Below are 22,434 nucleotides of genomic sequence, written 5' to 3'. Positions count from 1 at the left end.
TAGGACATTACATCCCCCCGAAAACAGAATATACATTCTTTTCAAGTGTGCACAGAACATTTCTCTAGGATAGACCACATACTTGGACACAAAAGAAGCCACAACAAATTTAAGAGGACAGAAATTATTTCAAGCATCTTTTCTGACCATAATGCCATGAAACTAGAAGTCAACCACATAAAAACAAATGAGAAAAAAAAGACTGCATGGAGACTAAACAACATGCTACTAAAAAAAAACCAAAGGGTCAACAATAAAATCAAAGAAGAAATTAAAAAATACCTCAAGGCAAGTGACAATGAAAACAAAACAACCTAAAATCTATGGGATACAGCAAAAGCAGTCCTAGGAGGGAAGTTCACAGTGATATAGGCCTTCCTCAAAAAACAAGAGCAATCCCAAATAAACAACCTAAGCTACCACCTAAAACAATTACAAAAAGAACAAACAAAACCTGAAGTTAGCAGGAAAAAATAAATAATGAAGATCAGGGAGGAAATAAATAAAACAGAGATACAAAAACAGAAAAAAAGTCAAACCATCAAACCATGAGCTGATTTTTTGGAAGAGGAAACAAAATTGACATATCTCTAGCCTGGCTCTCCAAGAAGAAAAGAGAGGGGATACAAGTAAGTAAAATAAGAAAGGAGAATGGAGAAATTACAACCAACACCACAGAAATACAAAAAAATCATAAGAAAATACTATGAACAACTATATGGCAACAAATTGGACAACCTAGATGAAATGGACAAGTTTCTAGAAACATACAGTCCACCAAAACTGAATCAGGAAGAAACAGATCATTTAAACAGACCGATCACTATAAGTTAAATAGAACCAGCAATGAAAAACCTCCCTGCAAACAAAAGTCCAGGACCAGATGGCTTCACTGGGGAACTCAACCAAACATACAAGAAAGATCTCATACTGATCCTTCTCAAACTCTTCCAAAAGATTGAAGGGGAGGGAATACTCCCAAACTCATCCTATGAAGCCACCATCACCCTGATACCAAAACAAAGACCTATCAAAAGAGAAAATTATGCCAATACAGTTGATGAACATACATGTAAAAATCCTCAACAATTAGCAAACAGAATCCAACAGCAGATAAAAAAGATCATACACTATGACCAATTTGGATTCATTACAGGGACACAAGGATGGTTCAATATACGCAAATCAATCAGCGTGACACACCACATCAACAACAACAACAAAGGATAAAAATGATCATCTCTGTAGATGCAGAAAAAGCATTTGATACAATTCAAAATTCATTTATGATAAAAATTCTTACCAAAATGGGTATAGAAGGAATATATTTCAACAAAATAAAAGCTATTTATGACAAACCCACAACCAGCATAATACTCAACAACGAAAAGTTGAAAGCCTCCCCACTAAAATCTGGAACAAGACAAAGATGCCCACTCTCACCACTTCTATTCCACAAAGTATAATGATTATAAATCAATAAAAAAACGTTAAAAACAAACAAACAACAACAAAAAAACCCCAAAGTATTGGAAGTTCTAGCCACAGCAATCAGGCAAGAAAAAGAAATAAAAGGGTCTAGATTGGAAGAGAAGAAGTAACACTGTCATTATATGAGGATGACATGATACTGTGTATAGAAAACCCTAAAGGCTCCACACAAAAACTACTGGAGCTGATAAAAAAAATTCAGCAAGGTAGCAGGATACAAGATTTACATACAGAAATCAGTTGCATTTCTCTACACTAACAATGAAATATCAGAAAAAGAAAGTAAAGAAACAATCTCTTTTAAAATAATATCAAAAAAAAAAAAAAAAAACCCAAAACATTTAGGAATAAATCTGACCAAGGAGGTGAAAGACTTATATACAGAGAAGTACAAAACATTGATTAAGGAAATTAAAGATGACTTAAAGAAATGGAAAGACATCCCATACCCTTGGATTGGAAGAATTATTATTGTTAAAGTGGCCATACTACCGAAAGCAATCTACAGGTTTAATGAGATCCCTATCAAGTTACCTGTGACATTTTTCACAGAACTAGAACAAAAAATTCTAAAATTTACATGGACTCACAAAAGACCCAGAATTGCGAAAGTAATACTGAAGAAAAAGAATGGAAGTGAGGAATAATCCTCCCAGACTTCAGACAATACTATGGAGCCACAGTAATCAAAACAGTGTGGTACTGGCACAAAAACAGACATATGGAACAATGGAACAGAATAGAGAGCCCAGAAATAAACCCACAAACTTATGGCCAATTAATCTTCAGCAAAGGAGGCAAGAATATTCAATGGAGAAAAGACAGTCTCTTCAGCAAATGGTATTGGAAAAACTGTATAGCAGCATGTAAATCAATGAAGTTAGAACACTCCCTCATACCTCACACAAAAATAAACTCAAAATGGCTTAAAGACTTAAATATAAGGCAAGACACTATAAACCTCCTAGAAGAAAACATAGGCAAAAACATCTTTTCACATAAATCTTAGCAATGTTCTCCTAGGGCAATCTGCTCAGGCAATAGAAATAAAAGCAAAAATAAACAAATGGAACCCAATTAAACATAAGCTTTTGCACAGCAAAGGAAATTATAAGCAAAACAAAATGACAACCTACAGAATAGGAGAAAATATTTACAAATGATGCAATTGACAAAGGTTTAACTTGCAGAATATATAAAGAGCTCATACAACTTAATAACAAAAAAACAAACAACCCAATCAAAAAATGGGCAGAAGACCTAAACAAGCAATTCTCCAATGAAGACATAAAATGGCCAATAGGCACATGAAAAAATGCTCAATATCGCTTATTATCAGAGAAATGCAAATCGAAACTACAGTGAGGTACCACCTCACACCACTCAGAATGGCCATCATTCAAAAGTCCACAAACGATAAATGCTGGAGAGGGTGTGGAGAAAAGAGAACCCTCCTACACTGCTTGTGGGAATGCAGTTTGGTGCAGCCATTACGGAAAACAGTATGGAGATTCCTCCAAAAAAATAAAAATAGATTTACCATATGATCCAGCAATCCTACTCCTGGGCATATAGCCAAAGGGAACTCTAATTGGAAAAGATATATGCACCCCAATGTTCACAGCAGCACTATTTACAATAGACAAGGCATGGAAACAACCTAAACATCCATCGATAGATGACTGGATAAAGAAGCTGTGGTATATTTATACAATGGAATACGACTCAGCTATAAAAAATAATAAACTAATTCCATATGCAGCAACATGGATAGACCTGGAGATCATCATTCTGAGTGAAGTAAGCCAGAAAGAGAAAGAAAAATACCATATGATATCATCCAAATGTGAAATCTAAAAGAGAAAGACACTAATGAACTTATCTACAAAACAGAAACAGATTCACAGACATAGTAAACAATCTTACGATTACCAGAGAGAAAAGGGGGTAGGAAGGGATAAATTGGGAGTTCAAGATTTGCAAATATTAACTAGTATATATAAAATAGATAAACAACAAGTTTCTTTTGTATATCACAAGGTACTATACAAAAAGAAACAATATGTATATACATATGTATGACTGAAACATTATGCTGTACACCAGAAACTGACACACTGTAAACGGACTATACTTTAATTTAAAAAAAGACAAACAATTAAAACAGATAAATAAAATGATATTACATAGTTTTAAGATAATTTCTCCAATGATTCAACTTCTGAAACTGAAGCCATTTGATTCCTGGAGGAATCTAGTTACTAAAATGGTTTAAAATGACTCTAATGAACTCCATCTAAAGAGTGTGACAGTGAGCTGAAGATGAGAACAGGACTCAGAAGACTTGGGTTCTAGTCTTTTAGTATCTAGGTAACCAGTTTCAACCTGTGTTTCTTTATGTGTAAAATCACATTTGAGTTGGTCTCTGAATTTCACACTCACAGACTGCAAATCCAACAAAGGCTCCTTCAGTGACTGTCCTTAAAGAAAAGTTGTATAAAGTATAACTGACATACTGTTCAGCTACCAATCCCAGTTACAGACAGGTGGGAACTGCATCAGTACTAAGCCGTAAAGGGAACAGAGTAGGCAGTCCCCACACCTGATCTCTTTTTCTATCCTCCTATTCTCTTTTGAACCCACTGACATTGCTCTTTCCTGTCACCAAGGATCTATTGTTTCTAAAGCTGAAGCTCAATTCCCCTTTCTCATTTTCATGGCCCCTCACACCCATCCGACCCAAATGATCACTCCATCCTTTGTCAAACACTTCTTCATCTGACTTCTAAGATCCCACACTCTCCAGCTCTCCAAACTCATTAGACCTCTTCTCCATTTATACCCACTGCTTGGATGATCTCATCCAGTTCCATAACTTTAAATATCATGTTTATCTTAATGACATGCAAATTTATATTAATAGTTCAGATCTCTCCCCTGAATTTCACACTCATAACCAAATGCTTACTCAACACTAACTTTCGAATTTTTAATAAGTAACTCAAATTTAATATGTATAGAACCAAATTCCTAATCTTTCAACTTGCTCCTCTTAAATCTTTCCCCCTGTTAATGAAAATTTCACTCTTTTTAGTTGTTTAGGTCAAAAATCTCAGTCATCCATCAATTCTTTTTTCCCAAACCTCATATTCAATCCATCAGCAAACATAATGATCTCCACATTCAAAGTGTAACTAGTATCTAACCACTTCTCACTGGTGCTACCAACCTGATTCAAACCTCCATCATCTCTAGCTTGGATCACTGCCACTCCTCTGCTAAGAACCTTCTAGTGGCTTCCCATCACTTTCATGGCCTCCAAAGCCTTACTACTGGCCACCTACTATCTTCCATAATACATTTCTTATTCCTCTTTTCCTTCCTCCCTTGCTTCAGCCCTACTGACCATGGCATTGTTCCTCAACCTCAGGGACTTTGTACTTGCTGTTTTTTTGTTTTTTTAACTGAAGTGCAGTCAATTATAATGTGTCAATCTCCGGTGTACAGCACAATGTCCCAATCACGCACAACTACTGTTCTTTACACCTAAACACACACACTTTGCTATCGACAGGGTTAACTCCCTGAATTCCTCAAATGACACCTTGGGTAGGCCTCATCGTCCTATTTCAAAATGAACTTCCCTCTCACAGCCTGTAAGCCCTTATATCTCCTTTTCTGCTTAATTGTTGTCCTCAGTACACATCACCATTTAATATATATTTTTCTAATTTGTTTTATTTAGTGTCTCTCTCTTTCTCACTAGAATGCACACTCCATAAAGGCAGGAACTTTTATTGTTATTTTATTTTTATTCCACAATAAATATCTGTGGACTGAATTAGCCTATTCTATTTTTGTAATACAGTATGGGAATAAAATTGTCTATTTAAGGAAAACAAGTGTTGCTAAAGGACCTTAAATATCCACATCCTTACAGAAAAACAAAGAGAAGGAATATTCTTCTTCTTATTATTATTATAATAAAACCAATATTCATTATTATGTTGGTGTGCATATCTTTAATAACCTCAAGTAGGTACTTATTCAAATAAACCTCTTAGGAAATAATAAAAAACAGGAAACAAAAAACTTTCAGATTCTTCAGTAAACCCCAGAAACAGTATAAATTTCCTTATTTCTCAGCCCCAACTCTTGTGAATCAGGGAAATCTAAATTTCTTATGTCACAAGAATGTCAGGGGAATGAGATCAAGGAATCTCAAGTCTTGTTTAGAGGTTGTTTGCCAGGCATTCTATCAGTATGTCTGGTTTAGGAAACAAAATTGCCATTTTTCCAAAGTTGTTCTTCCAATTTATGGTTATGACAATGGTGTCTAGACATCCATTAAGCTTCAAACAGACTAGTTACAGTGACTGCAACTTTTTAAAATATGTTCTAGAATCCACACCAACAAATTATTGAATAGTAGGAGAAAATCTAGCAAAGACTGAGTCATAAAATAAAAAGAGAAACAGAACTTCAAATATTAAAATTTATTAACTATACACACACACATGCAAACATACCTGAAGAATGAATGGCTTTGCTCCGTTTCTGCATCACTTCCATTAATGCACCCACAATTCCTGAAGTGGGTGCAGGTGTCGGTGGTGTAGACTCTTGGCCATCAGACACCTTGAAAAGAAAAGTAAGCAAAATTTAGTAATACATCCTTAGCAAAAAATCTTTGTCTCCAGGAAATCTTACCTTATTTTAAAAGAAAAGAAAACCAAACCAGGAAAAGCAAACAAATAAGCCCAGTATAGGATTAACTAAGTAATAAAGAAGAATAAAACTGCTGCCTTGAAAGAATCATTCAAGGCATATTTCCCTTTCTTAATGTATAAGCCATCAACACATTTCCAAACTTAGAGTAACAACCAAACCTTTTCCTAAGAAATACTTGCTCTTGCAGCTGGGCTTCTTCTGCTCATTCTAGTACACAAAGCCTTAGCTGATGAGAAACTCTAAAATGACTATCAAGGGGCACCATTTTATAAAACTAAGGTAATACTTTGATTCCCATAGTTGTTAGATGAGAAGCACATTTTAAGATATCTAAGAGCAACTGAAGACACTTATGTTCTCCTAGAAAAACTCAGCTTTACTAATAAGTTTTATAATTGTATATATTATATTGAATATAAAGTTATAATATATAACATACATTATAATTCAAAATGAATCTTCCTTCTTATAGCATGTAACTTCTCTCTGAGGAGACCAGATGGGTAGCTTTCAAAATGTACCCACCTCACAAGGCAACCAACAATCCCTAAAGTACTTTATCTAATATGAACTACATTTGTGGGAAAAAAAAACAGAAGTTCTCAGTAATATCTAATTTCTATACAAAATCATCCCTGATTCCAACACTCATTAAAAACAGAGAATACAGTAAGTTTTTAGAGATTCAGGAAAAAAAAATACAACTTAGAAAATACTGCTTTATGTGCACTTTGAATAAAATGAGCAGTCATTTATACAAAATACTCATTTTGTTAATTTTGTCCCTGGACTTGCATCACTTATGTAAAGGTATAATACTGGTATAATTAAAAATAAAACAGCACAGCTGTACTAAATGATCACATACACAGCTGACTCTTGAACAACATAAGTTTGGACTGTGTGGGTCCACTTATATGCAATTTTTTTTCAATAAACGCATGGGAAAAATTTTAAAAGATCTGCTACAATTTGAAAAAACTTGTAGATAAACCATGTTGCCTAGAAATGTCGAAAAAATTAAGAAAAACTTTAGTATGGCATGAATGCATAAAACATATGTAAATACAGGTCTATTTTATCACTTGCTACCATAAAATATATATAAATAAATATGAATAAATCTATTATAAAAACTTAGAATTTATCAAAACTTATGCACACACAGACCGTACATCCATACAAGGCACTATTCACTGTTGAGAGAAGTGTAAACAAATGAAAAGGTGCAGTATTAAATCATAACTGCATGAGATTAACTGTTGCATGTACCGGACTACTGTAATAACTTCGTAGCCACTTTCTGTGACAATTTCAGTGAGCTCAGATGTTGTGAATATCCAATAACTATATGGCAAGGACTGTATGAAATGCTTTCGTGTCATTCTCATCACTGCCTAAGTATTCCTCACGTAGAACACTGTGCTCAAGACTTGCATTGAAGTGGATAGCCTATCCTTACATAGGCATAAGGTGAGGGCATGCTTAAGATAAAATTAATAATGTGTTAATTTTATTACTGTTTTATAATTTTGCCTTCAAAGAATTACATTAACATATAGTCTGCTCCCTATTTAATAACTGGAGAAATTGTGTATCTGCCTATCATCACATGTAAGAGGTTTCTGAAAAAATGTTAACAATGTTTCTAATACAGTATTATGAATATGACTGTAATACTATATGCCATAAAAATTTTATAACAATTTATTCATTAGTATATAGGCTAGCTACCATGAAGCAATCATATAAATAACACTAGGCTACCATAAAGCAATCATATGACTGCTTCTTCATTATCCATGTATGAATCGTTATACCTGTAAATAAATATAAATTTTTCATATTCTTTTCACTTTTGATGTCGTGTTAATAATATATATGACATCTACAGTGTTTTGTATTATATAAGACAATACTGACATAGGCACCAATAGACGATCCATCTTGAAAACAGATGACATAAACTTACCGAATTGATAAATATAGTTCAACACTGCATTTTCTCTTCTTTATGATTTTCTTAATAACATTTTCTTTTCTCTAGCTTACTTTGTTGTAAGAATACAGTGTATAATACATACAACATACAAAATAAGTGTTAATTAACTGTTTATGTTATTGGTAAGACTTCCAGTCAACCGTAGGCTATTAGTTAAGTTTTGGAGGAGTCAAAAGTTATGTACAGATTTGATTGCTTGGAGGGTTAACACCCCTAATCTCCATGATGTCCAGTGGCCAATTGTATGCATTTGAAATTCTAAAGTAATTTTTCTTTGAAAAATGATTTACTAGGACAAACTTTTCATTTTGGTCTTTACAACTCCTCTCCTATACTTGTCTTTCTAGACTTAAAGATCTTTTCCTTTTAAGAATAGACTCATTCATTAATATTTAGATTTTTGAAAGAGATTGTATATCAATTATTACTGGTACAGAGGTGTCACAAATGAAAAAGACAAATAGTTTGAGTTTGAATTTCAGCAAGAGGCTCTGAAAGAAGTGTAACCACAGCCAGAGGAATCATCTGGACCCCCTTGAAGTGCTCTGATGACAAACAGGAGGGCGCTGCAGGAGTACAGCATGGTCATGAGCACGTTCTGGGAAGCACTCACTTGGACATAGTGTTATCTGAGGTGCTATGAACACGGAATTTAAAACATATGCAAGTGAATACTTATATACTTCCTGTCAGCTCTTTAAAGTAAATCTGTGGTTTGTTTAGTTGTATTCACCACTAAGTAAACTGATGATTTATATGGACTATTTAAAGGAACAAAGCTAGAGACATTTCAGCCACAGAATGGTTATTTTTAAAAAATGAAATAAAATTACGGACTGAGATCACATGTACAACATACCAATAATTCACTGATTATACCCTCTAAGATAACACCCTGAATGCAATCAAAAGAAAGTGATTATTTAAGATAAAAATGCCCACATTTAGAATGGAAAACATTTTTCTCTCTCAAAGAAATTTAGCGATAAATTTAGAGATGAGGAGAATGAATGAGAAATTTAACTCACCAACTTTTTAAATTAAGAAAAGAGGATACAACTTAATTCATTAAAAATAGCACCTTACTATAATTACTAAATGAGAGAAAGAAACAAAAGTTGACTGTGGAGATGAGAGGAAATAGTAAAGAGAAGCAAAAAGGAAAGTTAGGAGTGGGAGATACAGAAATGAGAGCGACACAGCAACTAGTAGACTTTAAGGTAAAAGCTGAAAATAAAGGAGCCCATTAAAATCTAAGATCCACCTGGGCTGTGGTCACTTTGACACTAATTCTCCCCACTAACAACTACTCAAAGTTCTTCAACTGCTCCTGAGAAACCTTTAGTCTAAACTAAATGGGAAGAGGGAGCAAAGATAATTGTTCATAGGCTGATCTAAGTATCATCCTAAATACATACTAAGAGAAGATCTAGATAAATTCCAGAAGTTTCTTAAATCTGTGCACTAACGTTTAAATGTTTTCAGTTAGTTGTGTTCCCTATCCATCATTCCCTTCTGAGGCAAAGCTTCTGAGATTTAGAAAGTTACCATAATTCCCTACATTGCAAAACAATTTTCAATTAAATTCTCCTTCTTTCAGCTCCATTTACTAAGTAGAAAAATTTACCATCTGTTAACCTGTCTGAAGCCCTGTAGAGCAAATGTTCCTCCTGGAACTGAAAAACTGCCTATAAAGACCAAGAGGATGGAAGGCAGGTTAGGCTCTAGGTCAGGGGTCAGCAAACTACTGCTTATGGGCCAGATCTAGCTTGTCCCTTGTTTTTGAATAACTTTTTAAAGGCTAGAAATGATTTTCACATTTTTAAATGGTTGAAATAAAATAAAGAGAATATTTGTGATACGTGCAAACTGTATGAAACTCAAATTTCAGTGTCCATAAATAAAGCTTTATAGAGCACAATCATGCCCACTCATGTATGTACTGTCTGTGGCTCATTTCACAGTACATTTGTCTATGGCTGCTGCTCTTGTGGTACAAGAGCAGAACTGAGTAGTTTTGTAACAGAGACCATATGGCCAGAAAACCTAAAATGTTTACTATCTGGTCCTTAAAGAAAAAAGTTTGTGAATCTCTACTTTAGAAGATTAAATGGTCACCTCATCCAATTCAGAGAATTCAGAATTATCTCCCAGCACTATAGAAATTCTAATCACAACTCTTTCAATTTTCTGTGGAGTTTGATTCTCTACTAATCTAAATTTCAGAACACAGAAGCTTTAAAATATGGTTTAGTTTTCATAAAGTTAATGGTTTGAATTTATAAAAGTGATTATAATGGGTTTCAACAGGGCTATTTTCACTTCTATGTAGTTTAATAAAGACTTCTCCTTAAATTAAATTTTATTTAAAAGTCTAGAACAACGAACTGCAAACATAGTGCAGTAATCCATTTATATAAAGTTCCATAATAGGCAAACTAAATCTATGGTGACAGAGATCAGATCCTTTTTGGGAGTAGAGAGGCATGAGGGAAATTTCTGGGGCGCTTTTTTGATATAGAAGTATGGGTTACACAGGTTAAGTATAAATTTCTGCATTTTATGGTATGTACAAGTATCAGAAAATTTATAGGGTTAAAAAAACAAATACCAAGAGAAAAAGTTAAAAAAAAAACTTCTCAAAGACGTCTTAAAATTACTTTAAAATTCCATTATGACAGGTAGTCTAAACTGAAGAGATTACTTACAGATTTCAGCTGAATACCCTGTCGTATCTGGTCTAAAAGTGCATCCCTTCCAGAGCAGGACACTGGTCGACTGTTCTGTTCCACTTTCTTTAGCTGAGTACCCTCTCTAATTTGATCTAAAAATGCTGCTTTGTTTCCAGCAGGAGTTGGAACTTGATGGTCACCATCAGAAGGGAGGCCAGGCGGAGGTGGTGGCCCCGGTGGAGGTGGAGGTGGAGGCGGTGGGGGTGGTACCACTGACCCAGCCACTGCCACAGGTGGAGGTGGTGGTGGAGGCCCTGAAGGTGCTGAAGAGGGAAGGGCTGGAGGTGGAGGAGGGTACATCCTATTTGGTGGTGGTGGAGGGACTCCTACACCTGGCCTGGACGGAGGCGGTGGTGGCGGTGCAGCTGAGGGAGCTCTGGAAGGTGGTGGAGGAGGAGCCCCTCTTCCCCTGGCAGGAGGGGGAGGAGGGCCCGAACTATGTGGAGGAGGTGGGGGAGGAGGCGGGCCTCCCCTTGATGGTGGTGGAGGTGGTGGTGCTGAAATAAAAACAGAAAAAAAGAAAGCATGCATTTTTCCCCCACAAACATTATATCAAAAAAAGCAACTTACTTCAACATATATTTAAAAAAAAAAAATAGAAAAAAAAAAGGCCTCACCTTTGTATTTTATTTTACAAAGATACCTCAGTACAGATGGTATCTAACAATTCTATTTGGGAATACTCAGCCTAAAGATCACCTTCCTGGTCCTTTTTAAAAAAATACTAGCTAAAACAGTATAAATAGTTTACAGGAATCTGCACTACTTTTCAAGGTAAGGCAATAAACACATTATTCTATAATAATAATAAAAACATAACAATGAAATTAAACATTTTGGTCAATAAGCATCATTTTACATTTTAATAAAAATTAATGGATACCTTCTCTCTTTAAAGAATCAAGTATATTTAGTTGTTTAATAAAATTAATTTACATTCAAGAATTAAATAGCTAATATAGTACAATCTCATTAGAATTTATTCAAGTTAATTTGAGCTCAACCCAAATATACTTTTCCTTTTAAAATGTAAAATTTTGTTACCTAACTAACATTTGTAATTTACAATGTCCTATATTTTCTGTATGTATAGTGTATAATATACAATATATATTATATACTAAGTATATAATATACTGGTATATATAATACAATATATAGTGTATATATTGTACTGTATTAATAAAAGACCATCAGCAATTCTAGTGCTGGTATTAAGGGAGGCTGGTTGCTCAGCTGAAATGTTCAACTACTTATTCAGGAGACATTAACAAATTAACTGAGACTTTCTAAACACTGTAAAATTAAACTAAGGTTATTAAAAAAATACTAACATTATTCTGGTAGTAGTAATATACACATTCTTATTCTACTTAAGTGAAAATGTAAGATAAAATAGAGAAATTCAAATATAAATTTATTATATTTCTAGAGACATGATTTTACCAAGAGGATATACAAATTCACATAATGAACTTCAGTATTTCTCCATTCATTTAAAGAGCAAATAGAAAAATTCCTATTTTTAGGAATAAAGAAATTCTAAAATCCATAACAGCTATTTGTATTTACTGATACGAACTGTAATATATTATTGATAGATATTTCTACTATCTATAAAAATACAAATACAAATACTTACTTTACTTTGAAATAACAATAGGCTTAGATGCTCAATAATGCAACAATACCAGAGAGGAAAAAAAAAAAACCCCACTTCAAAAGAAATCAAATAGTATCTTCTGATTTCATTTGGAATAATTATGGAAAATATGCTACAAAAATATGCTATCAAATACAGTCATAAACATTTGATAAGATATGCAGAAAGGCCAATACTCACAAGGATATTATTTCCTGGCATACAAATGTTTAAAAATAATATATAACTGCAAACAGGAGAGTCCCCTCCTTGGATGCAGGCCATCACTGAGGGAAGGTCCTGTGGTTTACACTCAAGGCATACTGGAGGTCTGGGCGTTACAACTAAGGTTCACCCAATTTTCTCACCAGATGCAAAGTGAGGACACTATAATTTGTTAAAAGCAAAGTCCTTTTCTAACATATTTTGTAATAGGGTAAAACCAAGAGGATATGGCATATGTAAATTATGAATACTCCCTGAATAAGATAGTACATCAAATTCTTCAAGCAGATACAAATATTTCATTTTAATCAGTTTAAGGTTTACATTCCAAAGAGCAATGATATTTGTCTGGACTGGCATTTTTATGATTTAGTTGTCTGTTAATCGAGAGGAAAAGGACCCCTACCGTATTCTACCACAAAATGCATTAGTCAATCATTTACTGTAGTTTTACTGAGGACTCTGGAACCATAATCTTTTCTATGTACAATGATGCATCTTTTCATTAGAGAGAATTAAAAGTTCTTTTGAACTTGCAGTAAGTATAGTTATTGGGATAATTTGGGATTCAGCTAATACCCATTCAAAGAGACATTAAATCATTGCTCAGGGAAAGGGAAAGCCGTAACTTAGAGTGAATAAATTACCAGCTGCATCCAGTTTGGGTACAGCACAAGTTCAGCACTTTTATCATCTGAAAAATGACTGGAAACATCTCTATATTTTCATGAGGAAAACATCTATTGCCAACTTTCTATTTTTATAGTCCATATTACGCCTACATGAAAAAGAAAGTATGAAAAAGACATGCCATATCCCAAGGTAAAATGTGAAAGAATTAAAACAGGAGAAGAGAGGAGAAATGGCACGATGTTAGGTGTACATGCACAAAAATGTCTGCTGAGCAGACACCACACACCACTATAAGAATGTCTGATGGCCTTAGATTTTCAAAACTCTAGGAGTCACCACAAACACCAGAGTAAGAATGACAAAATATTTTAGATATTTTATAAAGAAATAAAGTAAAAAGCAAGACAAAAGTTATAACAAATAAAACTGTTCTTACAATCAAAGCTCAGTTAGAAAGCAAGAAAGACAGGCTTACAGAAAAAACCTTGTCTTGATGGTACACTATAAAGAAAAGCTGATATATTTAAAAATAACTAAGTATTATTTCAGGTAAAAATCAATATTAAGAATAATTGGTAGAAAACTCTAGACATTTGATATTTAAGGGAATTATAAAATAATATAACTAATAATTAAAAGAAATGTAGTATTATAGGATTCAGGAAACACTGGAGAACTGCTCCCATGCATTTTCATCAGATTAAGCAAACCAGACAAATGTTATTGCACACAAATTTAAATTGACGGGAATACTGACAACTCTCTGAGTAGTCATTTATAAAACTGCTTGTTTATTTATGTTCAGTCCTCCCACTGCCCCAAATTAGTGTAAAAATATAAGTATATTTTATATAGGTCATTCAAATAATGCCAAGTGTGAAAAGCAATCACTAAAAATAATTATAAGTAGTAAAAAAACAGTGGTTCTGTAAGATGCGTTTTTAAAAATCTACAGAATTTTAAAAATTATCTAAATTATAGATGAAATATGAGCTCTGACACATATAGAAATAAATTTTCTTTTTTACTTTAGCATCTATATGCCCAAAACATTAGTTTGAATAGAGGGCATAAAACCTTAATGGATGTTAGATTTGGAGGCAGGATTAATGAGCTCTAGCTTCTGTGAAAATAAACACATGCATAATTCAGAACACTGGGTCAAATAACAACCCACATACATACCACTCCATTGTGGTGGACCTACAGAGCAGAGTATTATATATTAATGGACTTCAAACAATTGCAAAGACACACACATAAAAAGATATGCTGGAAATCACTACCTCTTATAAACCTGATGATATGACTTTACAAAGTAAGTTTCAAGAGATTTGATTCAGGTTTTACAAAATGTATTTTCAAGACAAATTCATAAATTCCTCCCGCCTCCTTTTCATACTTCTGAACACATTATACACTCTGTCTAGAAAAATTTCCATAATAAATCATTAGTTTGTATTTTTATTTTTCTTCTAAAAAAATTTATCTTCTATAAAATCATTCTTGGGTGTCTAAAAGGTTTCATATTGGGAGTTAGATTCTTGAGTATAAGAATCTTGAGTATAAAGTTTCCAAAGCATGTTTTTTTTTTTTATTGCCTGTGTATTTTTTGTTTGTTTTAGGTAATTTAACTGAGGAGAGACCTTGCCTAATTTGACGTTTTAAAAGCAGCTAGAATAAAAAGCAGTAATAATAAAGTTCAGAAAACAAACTCAAGTTAATATAGACTACTCATTTACAGATATTCAAATGAGAGGACAGCAGTATGGATTCTCTAATAAATGTCAAGAGTATTTATAAACTCATAAATTCAGAGAGCTCAGAGAGACCCTGAGCATCATTTGGTATAAACTGAAGGGGAGTGGTAGCAGTGGAGAAAAGAGTCAAGGAACAAACTAGGGTCCTCAAGATCTTCCATCATCTGCACACTAACTATGACGCATTCTGGGAGCACTTAAAAGTAACAATGGTGCTGTGCTCCAGATGTTTTTATTAAAAATCCATAGAATTTGGAAGTGTAATTTTTTTACAAACTATAACAAATTAGCATCATACTAGTTTCAGTGCAACTAGCATTGTGTTTCCACAACAGCAATTACAACTGTATACTAGTTTACCTATTTGTTGCCATACTAGACAGTAAGATTTCTGAGGACAAAAACCTTATCTCTACATCTAAATATCCTGAGTAGAAACCAGTGCTGACATAATGTTTACTAAATATATGAATGAATGAGTGAATAAATGACTGAATGAATAGCAGCAATGAAGAATCTAATACAGGGAAGTCAAATACTTGATTTAAAATGACGGTTAAATTCTTCAGAAGAATGCTTTGATGAACTGTAGCTTTTGTTCTGCTACACTGTCTATCATGAGTATGCAAAAACTAGGAAGAAGTAAAGTGGCCTCAAATGAATAAGGCAGCACAGAGAGAACTGTCATATTGGAAAATTCAGAATGACTGTATTTGCATTTTATTGTGATAATTATTAAGATACAACCAAAAAACAAGGTGACTTAAATAAAATATCAGATCTTAAAAGGTTCCAAGTTGTTTGTGCTCAGTATCAAATGATCAATTTTATACTTCAGCCAAGAAAAAAGGTTTGTATTTCAAAATAAATAGAAAGATTTTCATTATTTCTATTCTGAAAATGCTTATACGTTACAAGATTAGTGATTATATTTATATTACTACTTCTGAATTAAAATAAAAATAACTTTAATGTGATCTCTACGATTCCGTAAGTAAAATATTAAGCAACTATAAAAAGATATTTTATGAATTTTCATGAATTTAATGTAAGACTTTTTAATAAGCAAAATCTTGTCAAGTGTTTTTAGTCATACCCAAATAATATAAAACATAGTACACGGTGCCAAACTAGTTATCCATAAATTTGAACATTCTGCTTAAGGAAGGTTCACATGAGTGTGTGTAGCTGTCTTCCATGAAACTGACCTCAAAAGGTTCAAAGAAAAATATAGATCAGAATTCCTAAAAAGTTACCTTGCCTTCGTAGTTCATTTTTAACAGCTTCAACACCTCCTGTTTTTTCAATGAAGTCATATATAACTTTTGATGTTTCTCTGTCTTTAAGTTGTGCCTCTGAGATTCCACACATATCAAAAAGATTCTTCAATTCTGGATCCAAATTATTCAGCTACAACAGATAAAATAATTGCTAACGATAAAAATTACGCCAATTTTTTACAACAGCATGATAAAATTTTATTCTCACGTGTATGCCCTTTATGAAATCATTTTAAGTTTATAAAATTTTTAATACAGATTATTGATATGCTAAATAAACTTTCATTTAAAAAACAGAAAAGAACAAAGAACAGATTTTAATATTTTATCTCATTTGTGTTTCCTATCTTTAAAAATAGGGTATCTCATTTAGATTTTTACTAAACCCTTCATGATTCAAATATCTCTAATGCTCACCTATTCCACTATGTCCTAAGTAAAATTTAGGTATAATCACAAATAACCACAGAAAAATGTAAATCAATTTGAAAATTTGAGATCAAAGACCTCTTTATAACCCAAGCACCCTGTACAGTGTCCAACCTAAAGAGGCACTCAAAAATACTGTGGTGCTAACACTGTAGTTGTAACAAAAATAACCAAAAGAATTTTTGACCCCAATCACAAATAATACTTCTTTTCAAAATTACTTTTCTAAACCTGGATTATCAGTCAAATGTTAAATACCTATTATTTGGGTAACTAAAATAGAGAAAATGTTAGAAACACTTATTTTTGCCAGCAGTTTCACTTTGCTCACAATACTGTACATTAATGAATGATGAAATTTCCCCCAAAAGTAACAGAATAAAAAGATCTAGATAATTCAACACCTGGACATTCAGAATTTTATTATAGTACTTTCCAGTAATTAAGCATATATTCTCCAGAAATGATCATTTAGTAGAAATAATCTTCTCTCCTGGTTTTCAAAACACAAAGGTTTTACGTTACAGTAGATAAAGCCGAAGAGTTCAAAAAATTTCTCTTTACAGACTTAGCCGTCTGATAGAACAATACTATGATTTTAAACCTCAGTGGAATATGCACCTAAATACAAGCACATTCAAATAAACACTAGAATTCACAAAAATGAACAAAAGTAAAAATCTAAAGACAGGTCATGACATCCCACATACTTAGAGTAATAATGCTTATAGTTTGAAAAGATACTTACATCAAAGCCAGTATTAGGATCCCAACCAACATGTCCAATGTGCCTAAAGCAGTAGATTAAAAAAATGCATAAATGACATTAAAAATATAATATATATGAAATCCAATTCACCCAGTGAATTTCTGGCCTGAACTAATAGTTCTCATAGACATAATCATTTTCAGGAAAAAAAGTAGAAGTAGTCAAAAGACCAAAATCCTACCCTGGCTCTGCCACTCATTGAGTTTTAACATTTTGGCACAATCTTTCTGAGCATCCATTTCCTTAAATGACAAACTAGCATAAGGACACAAGCATTATATATATGAGAGAATAGGAATTCTGTAATGAAGTAGTGAAATAATGCATAAGAGAATTCTTGAAATATGTCCAATAAATACCAAAGGTTTGATGCCCACTCTAAACTCTGTGTCTTCCAAAAATTCCTATGTTGAGACCTAACCCTCAATGGGATGGTACTTGGAGATGAGGATCTGGGAGGTAATTAGGTCATGAGGGTGGATTCCTCAAGAATGGGATTGGTGCCCTTAAAAAAGAGGCTGCTGGGAGCTGTCTCGCCTACTTTCAACATGTAAGGACACAGAGTAGATGGCTGTCTACAAACCAAGAAGTGGGACCTCACAAGACACCCAGTGTGGCCTGCCTCTTCCCAGCCTCCAGAACTGTGAGAATAAATTCTGTTGTTTCTAAGGTACCCAGCCTACAATATTCTGTTAGCAGCCTAAACAGACTAAGACAGTGCCTCTAGGCAATTTACAAATACCATTTATATACATAGGACAAAGTGAGAATCATTTTCAAGCCCAATAATAAGTTGAAAAAACAACTTTATCTGATTTTTCTTTTCTGATGGGTGGGAAAGTAAATAAACTAAAACTCACAGAAAGTCTACTGAGCAATAGCCTTTAAAAAAAATCTGTAGCTAAAAAGGTATGCAAGTGATAAATATAAGGGTTTTCCCAAAAAGAAAATAAAATTTTGTAACAATTTTAAAAATCAAGAACAGAAATGAGTAAATGAAAAATAAAGATAAGAATAACAAAAGAACTGTCGTACTGGAAATTACTTGGTGTTCCAATATCTGCCTTAGTTAATCTCTTCTTTTTAGCTTTTCCTTTCTTCTTTTCTTTGGTATGGGAGAGGTTGTTGAGTTGTGAACCATAAAATCTATTTGTTGTGATTTCTGGATTTTTTATGTCAACTGTTGCCATGGGTAGATTAGGACCTGCAAATAAAGTGAAAGTAATACGAAAGGGAATTAATTTAAGATAATAATTATTACAATTATAATTTACAATTGAAATATCTTTTTCTGCAAGGCCACTTCAATACTATAAATTATTTAAATTTTAAACTTGCATGTTAATTTTTTATAAATAGTAAACTTTAAATTTCTAAATTTCAAGTCTATAATAAATTCTTAAACACATTAGCATAAATAACATTATTTCAAAGCGAACTTGTATTTCTACAACATTAAATCTCAAAAAGAATATGAATTTTTAGCAAGAATTTAAATTTAATTGATCTGATCCCTTACATTTTGACAATAATAGCCTTATATCCAACACATTACTCATTACTAATGTGCTATATGTTATAAAAGAAAATAAAAGAAAAAAAGCATCTAAAAACCTAACAAAGAAATCTAGTCTTACTTCTTTGTTTCAACTTTATTAGTCTAGAGGAAAAAAATACTTACACAATTATTATTATTATCATTTTTTCTAAAACTACCATATTTAAGTCTAGTAATATTTCCCCCAATATATATATATACTTTGGCTATCAGAAGCATAGAGCTCAAAAATTTAAGATAGGAAAATTCTCAAAACATTTTATCTTCCACAAGGATCAACCGTAAAAAGATCTCAGGCATCTTCAGATATTATTAGTGATACTAAATGTAGCACAAAAATCTGTTTTATAATTTACAAAACTATTCTTGGTCTTAGAAGTATGAAAGTCTAAACAAAATGTATTCATGTTAAAATTTTCTTATAAAATTAACCAGACATCAACATGTGTTCCTTAGAGATTCCATTTTAATATATGATTCTCTGACAAAAACCTCCTTTTAGGCCAAATTCCTTTGGGATGATTAAATTAATGACAAGTTTTTAAATGTCGTATAAAATACAATCACTGTTGTGCAGAAAAACAATTAATATAACAGGCTTGAGACTGCTATCTTTAGAAAGGCCTGCTTGCAAGGCTAGCCCTTAGCTGGCATCTGGATCTAGGATTTCGAGAAAGTTCCTATCACTCTCTGATAAGATAGGCTCACTGTGTCTCAACTAATTGTGCTAACAATGTGGCTTATGCTGAATTCCTGCTTTTCTTCGCCTAGAATCTTGGTATATGCCAGACAGAGGATGTCCACGTGACTAGTCCCCAGTAAATCCTAGGCACTGAACTGCTCCTTTGGACAGCATTTCACATATGTTGCAATAGTCATTACTGGAGAAACGAACCACATCTCCTGTGACTCCAACGAGAGAATGCTCCTGGAAGTTTGCGTGTGGCTCCCACTGGACTTAACCCCATGTGTCTTTTCCTTTTATCAATTTTGTTTTATATCCTGTCACTGCAATAAATCTTTGCCATATATGCTCAGTCCTATGAGTCCTTCTAGAAAATCACCAACCGTAGGGGTGGTGTAGGGAATCCCCAATACAATCATAGAATGGCAGATAGAAATCCCAAGAAATTATAGGCTAATATGTATTAGGTGATCACTAAAAGCCACGTTGACTGTAATTCTTCAATTTCTTGTACTGAAAACCTCAAATGTATCCTATTCATTAAAGTTATCTGAAATAAAATTGTTTACCTCCATGGGTAAATTACATATAACCCATTTTCTCTCTCTCAACTCTACTATAAAAGATGAAATTATGAAAGAGCTAAAATTATGAATGCCATGTGCCAGTTTATTAGACAATGTGGAAACAATGTGGAAAAATGCACATTTTTAATATCACCAAAATTCAGCTATTTTCCCTCAATAATCAAAGTTCACTTACATAAGTATAATATGTAAATGTCTAAAATTCTATTTATAATTTCATACAAAATTCCATGGGGAGTTGATCACATTGGCAAGAAATAAAAATTCTTCCTGGAGAAAAACGGAAGCTAGTGAAAAATACAGATAAAACTGTTAAAAGCTGATTTAGTATCAAGAAATAATCTGAAAATAATTGGATCAAAAATTAAAGGTTAGTTAAGCAACACAGAAGGCTTATTAAATAGTAGATAAAGACCTGGATTTTCAAATTCATTCAGATACAAGTTTTCAGAATTCACTGTAGTTTCACAAAATAAGGGACTTATTAAAAATACCCAGAACTCAAGTGTTAAAGGATTGAATTGGGGTCATTCTAATAGCTTCAGACTCATTAGTGACCTGTTTTTACTTCTCATTTTTCTCTTTCTGCTTACTCTCTTCTTATAATTTATCATTACCAATCATTATCAGCAACACCATCCACAATAGGATGCTGCAAATTACTATTTACTCTCCTATCTTTATACTTAACACAATTTAAGAACTCACTTAAGACATATTTAGGTGTATCAGAGTTAGGCACTCTGTACATGTTATCCTTTCCGAAATAGGTGTCCAAATAGTAATAAGGGAACAATGAGATTACCATGAAAAAATAACAAAAACTTAACTGTAATTTGTTTTTAAGAAAAAACAGAAATAAAAACATGTTTATGCTGCTTTACTTTATAAAAGTAACCTATTACACTATGGATGTTCTAAATGGTACAGAGTTGGTAAAGTTAACTTTAACAGTTTAATTTATCCAAGCCAGTGGATTCCTTTCTGGGAAATAATAAAGTTTTTGTAAGCCTGATTTATAACTCACTAGAAAAAATAACCAAGCCATCTCTGAAGAAAGTTCAAAGACGAAGAGGACAGCGATAAAATATAAGTGATATGAAGAATGAATATCAAAGTTTAACTCATACTGTAGTCAGACTGCGTTTCCCTTCCTTTCTCTACCCAAAAATCAGGGGTGGATATATTGCTATGCAACTGCCAAAATAGTTTATAAAGCTGTGGCATTAGCTACTTAGTGTCTTACAAATGAATTTTATCAGTACTAGTTAAAACATTATTGAATTAAGTCTATACAGAAAAATGCAGATCACAGAGATGTACCGAAAATTGGTATTAACTGGGAAATTAAGAGAGTTTTTCTGCATCTTTCACTTTATAAAAACTAAGGTCAAGAAGAGTCAGGTGATCTGTCTAAAGTCACACAATTAGTGACAAATGCAAAGGGAACTCTGCTATCTAGGATCCTAGTTCACTACTCTATTAACTAATATACTTTTTACATAAAAGTCAAACGACAAGGTGATTAATAATGCTAACTATTCAAATGTTACTGTATTTTATTTCTTTACCAATTTATCAATTCTCTCAATTTGTAGTCCAACAATTCATCCATCATTCAATAAATATTTACTAACAACTTTTAAGATTTAGAAAAAACTTTTTTTACACATTCAAGAGATTATGTATTTGGCTATTTCAGTGGACAATAGTCATTTACTTTAAAGATGTTAGGAAATAAATTTAAAATAATATTTTAAAGTCCAATTAATTATCTGTTTCAAAAGTGACACACTAAAAAAAGGGATAACTTGTATAAGGCATAGAGCCATTTTTTAATAAAGTTTATGAAGGATTTGGTAAGAGATACTCAAATCATTTCTAGTAAAATTTAATTATTCCATTTAGAA

At 32.9% G+C, this 22,434-nt stretch overlaps 1 protein-coding gene across 2 annotated transcripts in view; it reads right to left on the bottom strand.

Moving 5' to 3' along the window:
• Nucleotides 1–22,434, bottom strand: part of WASL (WASP like actin nucleation promoting factor) — a 69,634-nt gene that overhangs the window by 6,138 nt on the left and 41,062 nt on the right. The window contains exons 6-11 of one of the 2 annotated variants that reach the window (XM_032483584.1): nt 18,730–18,898; nt 17,674–17,716; nt 16,473–16,626; nt 14,642–14,659; nt 10,933–11,453; nt 6,021–6,129 (exon numbers count right to left, since the gene is read on the bottom strand). In XM_032483584.1, coding sequence (XP_032339475.1) covers nt 6,021–6,129; nt 10,933–11,453; nt 14,642–14,659; nt 16,473–16,626; nt 17,674–17,716; nt 18,730–18,898 — 1,014 coding nt within the window. The remainder of the gene's footprint in view (nt 1–6,020; nt 6,130–10,932; nt 11,454–14,641; nt 14,660–16,472; nt 16,627–17,673; nt 17,717–18,729; nt 18,899–22,434) is intronic. The other variant, XM_032483585.1, reaches the window with a different exon arrangement.

Source organism: Camelus ferus, chromosome 7 (assembly GCF_009834535.1).
Source record: "Camelus ferus isolate YT-003-E chromosome 7, BCGSAC_Cfer_1.0, whole genome shotgun sequence".
Classification (NCBI taxonomy): domain Eukaryota; kingdom Metazoa; phylum Chordata; class Mammalia; order Artiodactyla; family Camelidae; genus Camelus; species Camelus ferus.
The sequence above is the reverse complement of the archived record's forward strand: the minus strand, read 5'-3'. Positions and strand labels throughout refer to the sequence as shown.